Consider the following 14,334-nt stretch of genomic DNA (forward strand, 5'->3'; position numbering starts at 1 on the left):
TTTCCTGTTATCTGCTTTTGAAGCGTCAGACACACTTCCAATGAAAATGGAGGAAAAGGAAACTCACTTACACACCTTAAAGCTGCATTTGAAAGACTCCACAACATAAAAAATAGTCCATTTACAAAGTCTCTGTAAACTCCTTCAAAAACGATAACACACAGAGGTCTGAGTACTATCCAGAATAACTCACACTTGCATTACTTAGAAACCCAAACAGCCAAGATGGCTCCATGCTTTAAATTTTCGTAATCTTCAAGTTGAGCTCGAGCTTAACACAAACAAACATTCTCAGGGATAATTGGAAATGCAAGAAATCTTCACACTTCTAGCCTATTGGTTTTCCATAAATCCTCCCAAATTTCACTCGACAGCTCGTTCTCTACGTCCCCTCCTCTCGATATGTTTCTTCATGGACACACATGATTCACACTGCTCACCTCATGAGGTCTAATGGAGTTTTCACACCTGTAGTTTGTCTGCTCTAGTCCACATCATGAACTTGCATAGCAGAATGAGAGGGTGAGGCACTAGCCTCTCACCTTAGAGCAGAAAGAAATATCTTTATTTTGTGATGGAGATTTGAGATTTGTCATCTTAAAAAGTATGACAAAGAGAGACTAGGACAAACCTTGACCTTCACTTTTAAATAGACCGCTAACTGATGGTGTGTGAAAGAATCTACAACTTTATGGAGCAGACAGAGACCCCCCCACCTCCCCCCGACACCCAAACCAAAGTACCTCCACCAACACAGAGGATAAGGAAGGGTGGTGTAACAGTGCTTTGATCGAAACCATTTGGAGTAAATGAGGTGCATCAGTCCGAGCTACAGCTATGAAAACACTCAGAGTTTCTTTAAAGACGTGGGTGAAAAGATCTCACTGTGATTCTGATAGAACTGCATTATTACTACAACAAGCAGACACCTAAACTTGATATGCTCTGTTTGAGAATAGTACTGCTTAGTAAAAAAAGATACAGGGTCGACTCTATCTTGGGTTCAAGCGGTTGGGAAAAGATGACGATGAGGATCTTCTCTAGTTTTTTAATGATTGAAGTAAATAACGAAGGGAATAAAGTGGCACAATGGTGAATAAAGTATGACCATTGAAGAATGTGTGTGATTATTGTGAAACTCATAAGAGCAGTTTAACATTTCAGGATTTACCTTTAATGTATTTACCAGTTTTAAACATGCATCATTAAAACTCGTGTTTCATAAAGGCCTTTACTCAAATTCCTGCATAATTGAATTATTTCAAAATGCAATATTAAAACGATCTGTTCACCGTAGTCATAGAGCCATTCTCTCGTCCTTTTCATATGTTTCTATTGGATTGGATTGGAAAATCTTAATTGTCCCAGAGGGACCGTTTGGTTTTGCACCACAGGTCCATGAAGACGATTCACATCATGACAAGCTGACTGGTAAATAAATCTAGAAATATCGCCGCATATCTGTGATAAAATTAGCCGATACCGATAGCTACTGGATATGCTAATATCGGGCGATAAAATCGGGTGGCCAATTAATCGGTCGGGCTCTAATGTTCACACCAACATCAATTAAAACAGGTGTAATCAGGTGTTAAGAAGTTAATAATTAAGGATCTAAGATGGCCATAAGAAACCAATGCATTGATCTTTAAAGTGCTTTGTAGTGAATTCCAGGCTGATGGTGCAAAGAAGTGCAAAGCAGATCTACCAAGCTCAGAATGAGCTCTGGAACCTGGAGCGTAAACCAGTCATTAGACCGTGTGTAATGTACTGCAGAGGACCAGACTAACAGAGGAAATGTGAGGAGGTAGCCTCCTAATAAGAGCTTTATAAATGAACAGGTACGTATGCAAGTCTCGTCTCACAGACAGAGGACCATCCAACATTTCTATATAGCGTGCAGTGATGGCTGCTGTAAGCATCAAAGACCAACAGTCCAACAGCCAGCTACAGCTTATTTAGAAACCCAACTGCTGATGGGACAAAGGACGTCAGATATCAGTTCGATTTGGCCCTCTTAACAGAAGTGAACCTCCTCCCTGTTGGCAGAAGTCTAAACTCTGCATGGAGTCTCTGAGGGTCTACCAGGATGGCCTTTGTCTTCTATGTCATAACATGTTTATGCATCAGAACTTCCCAGTAACTCGTTTATTTTTCTGAAATCTTTGTGCTGCTCTGTCCTCAAGTCAGACAAACAAATTTTCAAATGAGCTACAATATCCTTTTTTTCCTCTCCGAAGTACCAAAGCCAGCAGAAGTGACAGAGACAAAAGATTCTCATTTCCTGAGCCGACACTGTTTATTTAATCAAGTTTGGATTAAAAAGTGTTTGGGAAAAGATCCAATGAGCCATGAGGAGCGAGAGGAGCAGCTTCAATGTGAATTAATAAAAGGAATAGATTAGCCTTTCAAGTTGGGCTGAAGCAATGAAAATGTTCTGTAGAGAATTCACATTTTCAGGAGCTTACCTGTAAATAGGATCCTGCATCACCATCATCTTGCTCTCATCCCACGTCCACTCCTTCTTCTGTGGAAATGAAACAAAACAAAAGTGTCTGTTTACTCCAAATTGAAGATGGAAAACAGAGCTGAACCATCAGTCTCTGCGTCGCTATTTGTGCTTATCGTATTGTCATTTCTCAGAGTTTTATAAATGTTTCATATCCCTTATATCTGTACTATATAAGCTTAAAGGTTATGAAGGTCAACGTATCATAACCAGTGATTAAAGAATAATTATTGAGTCTTTAGTTTTGCCACATGAACACACAAACACATTGATCCAAAACAGAAACTCTCCAAGTCATTTTTTTTTCAAAATTATTTGAGACGTGACCAAATATTTTGAAGCTAAATGCGAAAGCGTTTTTCAATAGTTCTTTCTTCATTTAAATACAGTGCATATTGCATTTATTCTATATTCTGGCTTGTTGTGAAAACATTCAAATGCGCTGTAGCCTAAAAATATGTTACAAAGTAACTTATTTGATGCACGTAATTAATGCAAACTAAAAGGTTTGGGACCGCTCCTGTTTGACACTATGATGATGATGTGACAGACATGAAGTGTCCCACTTAAGAAAAGGGGAAGCTGCTCATAGTTTCTATGTAAAAGTTCAGATTAATGCTAATATTGATTATTTTAAAAAGGTTTTCATAGCTTCTGATCGCTTTTTAGAGTGTAGATTTGACAGCTGAACATTTATCCAAACATAAAAAAACTAAATGAATATATCTGTCCCCTGCTTTGATATAAATTAAGAGAGAATTCATTTTGAAAGTAGCCTAATGCATCTTCATTTTTGAGATCTTTGTTTTCTTTGGTTTTGCCCGTCTCTCTGTTTGATTGAATCCACCTCGGGGTTTAATGTCACAAAATGTCAACACATGAGCACACGGAGATGATTCCCATTGATTTCGTTCTCTGTAGAGCTTTGTTGGCTCAATCATTCAATCAGTGCTATCTCTGCTCCTTCATCGCCTGTGACGTACTCAAGAGATGTAAATAGATTTCTGACGGTCACACTTGACATTCAAACGAGACGAGAACACAGGTGGGGGCGATGCGCGCGTACTGACCGACCTTTCATTCCAGCCGGCCAATTAACTCGACACTGAGCCTTCAATGATGTTCTTCAATATCTACGCAGAACGCAGAGGGGAGGTTCAATCTGGTAACTCTCATTACATCTTCCTGTGTCTGGTTTGTTGTTCAACCACAGAATAGATTAAAAATCCTGCTCATAATAAAGCCTACTGTTTTCAGAAATATTACTGACAGTAGTTTATAAGAGGTTTTAATATGTTTTTACATTTTTATGCCTTTATTTAAGTGATAGGACAGTGAATAGAGTGGGAAACGACATGCGAGATGACATGTCGGAGCCGAACACGGCAGAGGTGGGGGACTCGAGTCACATGACTTGACTCGAGTCGCAAATTTGTGGATAAAAGACTTGACTTGACTTAGACGTTGCCTTTTATTACTTGAGACTCGACTTAGACTTGAGACAGATGACATGAAAGGACTTTACTTTTCAGGATTTTATTTTGCATTTTTCGAGAAGCGATGTGATAAAGTTCAATGAGGACAGTGCACACAGGAGCCCAGCTGCAGATGCGAGGCCAAAAGAAGATGCACTGAGGAAGAGCTATACTATGGAGGGTGATCCAAAAATAATACAATTTGGATCCGAGGATTATGTTCACAAACCACTACACAACTGTCGCCCAAGAGGTTAAAATTTGAATGAGCTGTGATCGAGAAAGGGTCCAAAGGAAGCTGATCTTATTAGACCTGAAGAGACAGATAAATAGGATCAAAAGCAAGTTCAAAAAGACTTGTTGTAAATGTTGTGAGCACAAAAATGACACAATGCTGCCTTCAACACAATACAAATCTGCAAAACGTTTCTTTTTTTTTTTTTGCTTGTAAATGTGATGATTTGCAGCGTTTCTTGGGACAAAAGAAGTAATTTGAAGTTGTCACTTGGGGCTCTGGGGAAATGTGATGTGTGAATGCTCTTTGCATAGAAAAGGAGCCAGTTGAAGTGGTTTGGGCATCTGATTAGGATGCCTCCTGGACCCTTTGGAGGATCTCTGGGCACGCCCAACTGAGTGGAGACCAGGTAGACCCAGAGTACGCTGGAGGGGATTATATATCCCATCTGGCCTGGGAACGCCTCGGAATCCCCCAGGACGAGCTGGAAAACGTTGCTGGGGAGAGGGGAGTCTGGGTTGACTTACTGCCCCTGATGCCGCTGCGACCCGACCTCGGATAAGTGGAAGAAAATGGACGGATGGAAATCCTCTTTGTATTTATGTATTGTATAACTGGAGATGAAATCAAGACATAAGGCGGCCCTTCTTTACTATCAAACGTGAGTTAAAGATGGAGCACTAAATGTCATGTATCGTGCACTTTACACTTCACACTCTACATCTCACCTACAACAAACTGAACATCAGATTTTCACATTTCTTCATAAATACCATCTCATGCATTGTGTTGTCATATGATAAATATGTAAATGTACACATGACACACACACACACTGACATAAGGGAGTGTTTATACTAATGTTATAGATACACTAGTTCTTCTAGGATCATTTAGAGAACTTCATTAAGGCTCCGTGTAATGAAACACTTATGTTAATCTGTGATGTACGTCTGCCTCGAAGAACAAGTCAAGGTCATTACAGCTCCCTCTGATACACACATGCAACAACACAGACACACAAAGCACAAGAATTCAACCTTTTTTATGGAGACAAGTTTGTGCGGATGTTAACAAATGACTGATTCTTCTGTTTAGTGAGTCAAATCTTCAACAAATAGAATTCTTCAACACAGATAATTATCTTAAACCATAAATTCTAAGAGATATTCATAACACTGTGACAATCAGTAGATTCACTGCTTCTCTTTCATTGATCACTTTTAGCCAACAGGCTTGTTTGTACTGAGGATTTACGGCTACATGTCTGCATCTTAAAGAGTTACAACAAATGACTACTTCTTGCATTTACAAGCATTTAAAAAAAATCTTGGCTGCAGATTTATAAACAGCACAAATATCTGGGAAAATAGATGCAGGATTAAATGGTTGTTTTTTTTGATCGTTAGTCATTATTTAGATGTACCATTTAGTAGCATGAGGGGAGCTCATTTGGAGGGTTGTTTTTACGAGAATCTGTCTGCATGTCAAACCCACAGCTGCAGCTCAACTGGAAGGTCAAGGGTTCGTTCCCCAGCTCCTGCAGCTACATGTCCGATGTGTCCATTTTGACGATTTACACTTTAGAGCATATAGATGCATTATTAAACTGTCGCTGCTGATCATTTTAAATTCTGTCCATTGCAAAGTGAGCAGCAGCAATCAACATATAAAAGACATTAAAGTTAGAGAGAGTCCGTCCTTTTCCTATTTACGGAAACAAACAAACACATACTTCTGAGAGGAAACCGAAAAGTAAAACTCAGCAGAGGAAATCTCTCCATGCTGACCTTTTCACAGGCAGATTCTTTTCCCAGTTCGCTACAACTCAATATGAGTGTGCACAGGATGGATAGAGCAACAGTTTAAAGCCTAGATGATGCCTGACAGTCACAATTGTTGCATTAAATATTTAGCAGACTTTAGAGGACGCAGTCCAGCAGAGCCGCCTGGAACTGTGAAAAACAAGCCAGCGGGTTCCAGCCTGGATGAAAGAGCGAGGAAGGAAAACTGAACACTGGTGAGGAGAGTGGATGGCACTTCTAAGTGAGCTTCTCTTTGTTCCCATTCACTGGTTTTCCGCCTGTCAGCCTCTCTGTGATTCTCAGGGAGTGAAGTCGACTCGGGTCTGCCTCTGTGGATTACAGCTGTCAGCCTCACCACACCTGAAACACAGACGCTCTTGTCTCCTGTCTACTCCCACATCGAGGTTTCTTCAGGCTTTTTTTCTCCTCTTTTAGCTCGCTCCCATCTCTATCCTCATTAACATCCACCTCTGTAAACTTCTACGTTCTTCTTCCCCCACACTTTCGATCTGTCTCAGGCCCTCTGTCCGCCTCGCTGATGTCTCTATTCTCACCTCTGTCTGCCAACTCATTAAAACCCTTAATTGATTTCCACTGTCTTCTACAGACAGGAAACAGGAAATTAATGTTTTTTTTTTTAAAAGACAAACTGAACATCAACATATATCTGCAATCACATGCTTTTATAAGGAAGGCTGTTTGGTTGGCTGAAAATAATTCATGACCAAATTATTGAAATGATGCACCTCTTACAGTTCAGTCTAAATGTCTTCAGAGTCGGACTGTGCGAGCTGAGAATGTTCCAAGTGCCCAAAGATCTTTCTTGATCTGTGACAGCGCAGACAGTCCAATATCTGATATGTAAATGACATCACTAAAGGACCAGATACAGATATAAGATTGGATGTGTCCCATCTCTACTTTTAAATATAGACTTTTTACACAGTAAAAAACAACATTTAAAATAATTGAATCAGTTACTGTAGATTAGATTGCAATTCATTTGCTCTTATGCACCACTCGACACGTGTGCTGTAAAAAAAAAAAAAAAAAGAAGACCACTCCAGTTTCATCCTATCCCCAAGTTTGACACAGATCAACTCTTTTTGATTGATCAAGAACATGTTCTGAATGTTTCCCAGAGAAGTCAACATGTACTTTGTGAAACATGTGTCTGCAAAACTCCCCTGAACTGTGTTGAAAGGGAGAAGCAACTCATTTTCTCACGGAGTAAAAGAGTCAGGTTAAGCGTCATAAAAGACGCTGTGCTGTGTGTTTTACATGACATTGACTTGACCTTCAGCTGTGGACCACAGTACATTGTGTCTTTGATTTCAAATGACTCCCACTAAACTTACCTGCACACAAAGAGAGGGCTTCTTCATTTGCAAAAAAGGATCAAATTAAAAAACAAAACATAAAAAGGTCACTCACTTTTTTCTTTTTCCTCAGGTTGACTTTCACGCCGTCCACAGACACCACTATGTTGACTTTTTTCTTCTTGATGTTTTTCACCTTGAACTCATACTGCAGAGAAAAAAAAAACAGAGAGAACGAGGAATAAGAATTTACATGTCGTGTTTTCTATTCATTTCAAACAGTCACATTGGGTTTATCTCGTGGACACGAGCATTTTGTTCCATCAGACTTGTAGCTAGATAAAGGATGTTCTTTCTGTTCCAATCAGAAAATGAGCTTTGGCTGAGTCGGCTCCACAGTTACTGAAGATTGAAAACATGAAAGGATTGATGACCTTCAAGGATCGCAAATGGAAAAAAAAAATAACAATCTGAAAAGGCTGACCTTCTGCCCATTACAGTGACACCTAGCAGCATCTTTTAGTCCCTGGAGACGGTTGTTAGGTGTGAGTAACCTTACAAAGTCCTGTGTTTTACACATGTTGACATACAGAATTGCAGAACCACTATAAAAAACAGCTCTATGGCAGACTGACCTCTACGGGTTCATGATGACGACTGTGATTTTTTTCCTGGTAATGTGAACCCAACACCTAGTCGGTAATAACAAGAACTACTGCTAATATCAGAATCAGAATCGGGTTTTATTGCCAAGTACATTTACACATACAAGGAATTTGACTTGGTGTTTTGGTGCAAAAACAGTTAACAAAGGAAATAAAGCAGAACTAGCAACAACTTAAATAATACAGTATAAGAAGATAAAGTATTAAAAATAAAAAACACAAAATGTACAAAAGGTGCAACGTATGAGCTGTGCAGTGGACAATGAGGGAAAAAAAGGATTTTCAAGAGTTGACCATCAGAGTTATTACTCTGAAGACTTATTCATGAAAAGATATGTAATTAGAAATATTGAATTAAAAGTCTTTATCATTGGGGTGCTGGTAGCCTAGAGGTTAATGAGCACTCCCCACAGAGACTGAAGTCCTTTAGAGAGGACGGACCATTGGCCCCTGTTTCTGACTATATCTCTGTCCTATCTCTAAAATAAAGACATTAAAAGGATTAACAGGCCAAAAATTTATAATAATAATAAAAATAAAAAAGTCTTCAGCGTAGCTTTAAGCTGCAGCCATTGTATCAAACAGTATCGAACCAGATACTACTATAAGTACGCGACGGGGGTGATCTGCAACACATGCTATATTCCCTTTGCAGTAGTTTCAAAGTCGATCTAGAAGTACAACTATTTTCAGAGGAAAAAGTTATATAATGTTGCTTTAATGCTAACATAGATGTCATTTAGATTTTAAAACATGCAGAGATCAATCGTTGGTCTGAAAATGTTGGAAATATTAAAGAACTGAATTCTAGAGTTGAACTTCACATTTTCTGCAAACTGAAAGTCATCAAAAACAGTGCGGGGATTCCAATCCACTGCAGAGCAATGTTTCACCGCAGTGATGAAAAGGGTTCACAGAAAATGACACACAGCCCCGCTGAATAAACACAGCACACGGCTCTGTCACAGTCAGTTTACACACCGAAGATCAGACCGAGACAGCTTCCAATCATCTCGTCTGCGTCCTAATGGAGCTGTGGACTCGGTCGAACAGAAGCACTGCTGCAGGCAAACACAGACAACACAGGCCGACACCGCCACACTGTTTGCATATGAAATATGAAGCATGTGTAAACATTGTTATTGTGATCCGATTCATGTGCTAAGACATTATGCAAACTCTCATGCAGCCAGGTGACTGCCTACTTCCCTCTCCCACAATCCTCTGCATGTCAGCGATATTCTGAGTAAGTGGGTTGTAATTTAGTCGCATCGAACCAGCTGTCATGGTAGCCTGGAGACACATTAGCTCCAAGTACCTTCTGTATTTTCTGTCTTTCTCCATCTTTCAGCTCTCTCCCTGAGCTGACATTTCTGTGAGTCTTGCTGGTTGATACATTATGATGAAGTGGAGGTTCATAAACGCAGCTCTAGCCAGAACTTTTATGCAGAAAAGCAGCTGTTATGAGCCTTAGTCATAAAGCCTTCCTCTCTGAGATGTTGCAAAATGCATCCACTTTGTTGAAATTTAATTCTGGTCTTCTTGGGTATTGATGCCCCAGGGAAATCTGCTCAGTGCAAGGAAAAAAATAAAAGGCAAAAAAAAGTAACAGCAGTGACACGGCCGTGTGTCCAAAACAAGCTGACAGGCTGAATAACTTCAGCAAACACGATAAATACAATGTTTGTTGACCGATGCCACCTCTTGTTCTCTGTTTGATGGAGTTCTCTTTACTTTCAGAGAGGGACTTTGCACCGTCAGTACGAGCTGCCAAAATTCAAAAACGTTTCTGGCAGCGCTGGTGCAAGCACAAAATATGCCATGTCACCGAGGCTGTAAAGAAAGAAAAAAAAAGGTCTGAAAGCCTGCTGTGTTTGCATTCAATCACCTCTAAATCAAATCTGAGTATGGATTCTGTTTTTTTTAACTTTATGTGCCGTGTTTTTCCCCAAAGGCTTGCTGGCACTCTGTGTCAATCGATCAGTCAATACTCCATGCTTTTGAAGCTGTCAGTCACTGCCCGCCCTGCTCACTTTAATGTCACCCCTGGACTCATTTCATATTGATTTAGTCATCTCAGATTCTGTTGCATTATGCCATATGAAAAGACTTCAGTTCACATGAAAGCAGTGAGGGTGAAAACACACCTCAGGGCATGAACACACTGTGAGGTGCTCGTCTCATTTTAAGTCTTCTACTCCGTACGGAAGATTTCAGTTTGGATGTAATCGTATCCAATGTTTTTAAATATGCTCATTGAGCGTGTGACCTTCATCGTCTTCACCAGGGAGCTGGTGTCTTTCTGTTAGATGCAGTAGTGTCTGTCAACAAACTTTTGAGAAAGAGCAAGAAGGAGCAAGGCCCCAAGACACAATATCATCACGATACAACATCATTGTGATTCTAAACATTTTTGCAGTACGTGCTGAGAGTTACGATGCAATATATTATGATTTAACTTTTTTTTTACTGTGTATTATATCCACAAAATGAAAGTTAATCAGGAACCTGTTTTTGTCAAATAAGAAAAAATTCTCCTATTCATCTCACTTCAGTCTTTTTATTTCTACACAATGGGAGTCAAGCACACAGACGGACCAACACTGGGATCAAAGTCAAACTCTGTAAAAGGCTGCATGCGACCTCACAATCTGAACTGCTGGTTTTTCAGTCTAAGCGAACTTGAACATTAATTTTGAACGATGCACCTTGTTCAAAATGAATTGTGCTATTTCTTTTCTATGGAAGAAGAACACAGTGGAGAGAAGAGATATAGTCTCTTGACCCCTGTACTGAAAAAAACCTGTTAACAAAATGACAGAATACAGAGTCATACAGCTCTACAGAGAAAGCTGAAACACTACAATCAAGTTTCAAGGTGCAGCAGTGATTACGCGTCACAGCTTCATGAGCACTTTTATTGCCGTGTTGTAACCCTCCTGATGTAACGTCGACATTGCTGCACATGCGGAGCCTGAACCATGGTGAGCCTGATGGACTAGGTGATTGACCTCCTCGGAGATGATTACAGCGGTAATTTAACAAATTTCACACGGTGCTTGACGGGCTAAGTGTATGCAGCATAATATGACAGAAGGCACTTAACTCTAATAAGCTTGTCTATTCCTGTCTGATACGGCGCCCCCCATTATTGAGTCCAAATCAGCCACAACAGTGCTCACACTCTGCACACTGCCTTCAGTTGTGATCTATCATATCACCGCTGCATCCATCTGCATAATATGAGACTGTGTGAATGCATGGTAACAGTCATACCACAGGAACAGCTGCACTTGAGGAATTGCACGGGCTTTCATTTTTACAACTTGGGCAATTTATTCAGGCTGCCTTTTTTTTTTTTTTTTTTTTTTTTTTTTTTTAAACCAAATGCTTCACCTCCACAGCAGAGGTGCCGACGGTGTTTTAATGAGCACAGATATCAGCTCACGACACAGTTTAGGTCATTCAGGGTAATCCCTAATGTCTCTGCTAGATGAGCCTCCTGAATTCACAACTAAAAGGATGTTAAATTCTGCGGAGCTTTTGACACAGGAGGGAGAGGGAGAAGCAGGGGAGGAACAACAAACAAAAACTAATTGCAAGGATGCCTCGGCACATCACGTCTTTTATTTTTGGTAACTATATTATCAAGTCATATGTAAAAGTAAATATGTCTAACTTCCACAAAAGCTCGGGACAGTCTCGACTCTCTGCATTTCTCACATCTAACAAGGCTCAGCAGAACTTCATCTGTTGGAGAAACATCAAAGTTAAGGGTCAGAAAGTTCAGCACCAAGGCAACAAGCAGCCAATCAAAGTGTATTTTCTTTTTTCTATTTTTCAGATTTAACTTGACTTGATGAAACAAACATTTAACCAGCTTTCCAGGGTTTTCACTGAAGTAAAATAGCCATCTCAACAAGGATGGACAAACACAATTAAAGGAGCAGGTTCTATGTAACATTTTTTGATTCATTTATTATAAAGATATATTTTTTTTTATAGGGACAAGTATGGAGCAAGTCAACTGATGCTACACACTACAGTATTTATAGCCTAAGCTAATTTGAAAGTCCCGTCCCTAGATGGTTCTTTAATGTCCTTTGATGACTAAAATACAGACAAGTGAGGGTGGCCCAGGTTCGAGTCCAACCTAAGACTCCTTTCCCGGATGTCGTTCCCCACTCTAGTTCCTTCTCTTATCTACTGCCCTTTCAAAATAAAGGCAAAAGTCTTTAAAATCTTTAAAAAAAGAGAAAAACTAAAAGAGGGATCATTTCTTCCTTCATTTTATGTATTGTGATAAATTCACACTTTTAGGATGCGTTCATTTTGAATGCTCAAATTGCGATAATGAAGCCATTGGGGTAAATGTGTTCAGCCTCACACACTAAAGTATCAAAAAGTAAGTATTTAAAATTTGTACAATCTTAATTTACTCAATGTAATGTTTGCATAAACATCTATTTTACATGTGATGCACACGAGTATATGAGGTTTGTTTTCAAGCTAATTTCATCGGTTAAAATCTGAAAAGTAACATTTAATGAAAAGGAAACCAGCATGTTATTTACAGTAAAGCACAAAAATGACAGGAAGTCCCAGGTAAAACTGAACTCATGTGAACATGTGTTTTTCTGCTGTGTCACAATAAACAGGATATGCTCGCTTGCAGCAGGTTGGACGACGACCACTTCAGTATACGGAGCGGTGACGGAATAAAGTGCGTCATGCAAACTGAAGTGCATGCTCAAGTCCAAGAATAGGCTCAGCCATCATGCAAAAAAAAAAAAAAAAAAAACATCAGTCCAGCATTTGCAGCCACTCTTTCCAGTTTATCTGGTCATTATTTCCGAACGGTCCGCTCCTCCTGTTTCCAGTATAATCCATCATTTTGGCAACAAAGACGCCAAAACACGGACACAATAGCGTCCTCAGCCAGCGGTGCTATTCTCACTCACTGACATATCAGCCGAGAGCCAGGAGAGAGAAATAAAAGACTGTGTTCCATTTCTGTTGAAGACCGCACACTGAGTTGTATGAGGAGAGAAAGGATGCAAATAAATATTCAGACACACACATACATACACACACGCACGCGCGCACACGCACACACACACACACCACTCAGGTCAAAATGAGTGTTCAATGATCTCAGCTGGGCAGCACTGAGCGTGTTTGCTGACATTAAAGCTCCCTGCTCTGCTGTTAGACAAGCTCTTTATTAGCTCGTTGTCAAAAGGCCTCTCTGACATTACACTGTGTCGTGCACGTCTAACTTTTTTTGTGCACATATTATACTGCTAACACCGTTTCTGCTGTCTTGGCTCCAAGCCCTGCGGACATGCACGATGTGTTCCAAAGCAGAAGCAAGTTTTTTTTTTTTTGTGTGTGTGTGTGTCCCTGACCGATTGTGAGCAAAGATCTGACTCAATGCCACATCCACTCTCAAAGACAGAAAAAAGAGACAGGGCGCTGTAAAGGATGAAAGTGTGTGTGTGTGTGTGTGTGTGTCTGTGTGTGTGTCTGTGTGTGTGGGGGGATATGAAGTTAAATTCAGAGCTCAGATCATTATGCTCGTAATTATACAAACTCAAAGTCAAGGTGTCATAACTCTGCAGACTCTCTTGTCGTCGTTAGCTGCTTGACGAACAGCCCTGCATTTAGTTTCAGCCTTCACAGAATACCTGAAGTTACTGCCCAGACTTATGATGAGATTTTTCTTTGTCTCTCTATAAATTCACATTTCATGCTCAATCACTCATACAGCCAGTCGAACATTTATTTTAAGCGTGCTGGTTTCCAAAAATGGCAGTTGTAATCATTTTACAACATTAGATATACATCAGGAAGAGAAGAGGTCTAATGATCTGTTACTAATTTATGGCACATCCCGTCCGGCTTACAGTATTACTGAGGGATTCTTTCAGATACTCAGCTTAACGTCCACTACTGAAGAACACCCTTGACTGATCTTTTCTAACGTGTCCTTTTTTTTATTTAAAACACTGCTTCAAACACAGAAGAGAGAAAGAACTACTGGCTGCTTGTCAGGGGGTTCATGTCTTTGTTGTTGTTTGGTTCACTTTTTCAAAGGGTCAAACATGAGAGACATGACAAATCAAGGGAGAACATAACATGACTGATGAGCGCAAATCAGAGCAGGCAAACGTGGGCGTCTGAGGCTGTCTCTGTGCAGACTATCATGCCACCCGTTTTTTTTTTTTTTTTTAAACCAAGAAACGGTTAACAGATTAGTGGGGAGGCTCCTGCAGCTACATGTCCGATGTGTCCTTGGGCAAGACACTTCACCCCAAGTTGCTCCC

At 40.1% G+C, this 14,334-nt stretch overlaps 1 protein-coding gene across 1 annotated transcript in view; it reads right to left on the reverse strand.

The window, feature by feature from the left end:
* nos1apa (nitric oxide synthase 1 (neuronal) adaptor protein a) overlaps positions 1-14,334 on the reverse strand; it is a 187,375-nt gene that overhangs the window by 117,151 nt on the left and 55,890 nt on the right. The window contains exons 3-4 of the mRNA XM_065955664.1: positions 7,459-7,551; positions 2,469-2,527 (exon numbers count right to left, since the gene is read on the reverse strand). Of these exons, the coding sequence (XP_065811736.1) occupies positions 2,469-2,527; positions 7,459-7,551 (152 nt within the window). The remainder of the gene's footprint in view (positions 1-2,468; positions 2,528-7,458; positions 7,552-14,334) is intronic.

Source organism: Labrus bergylta, chromosome 6 (assembly GCF_963930695.1).
Source record: "Labrus bergylta chromosome 6, fLabBer1.1, whole genome shotgun sequence".
Lineage (NCBI taxonomy): Eukaryota > Metazoa > Chordata > Actinopteri > Labriformes > Labridae > Labrus > Labrus bergylta.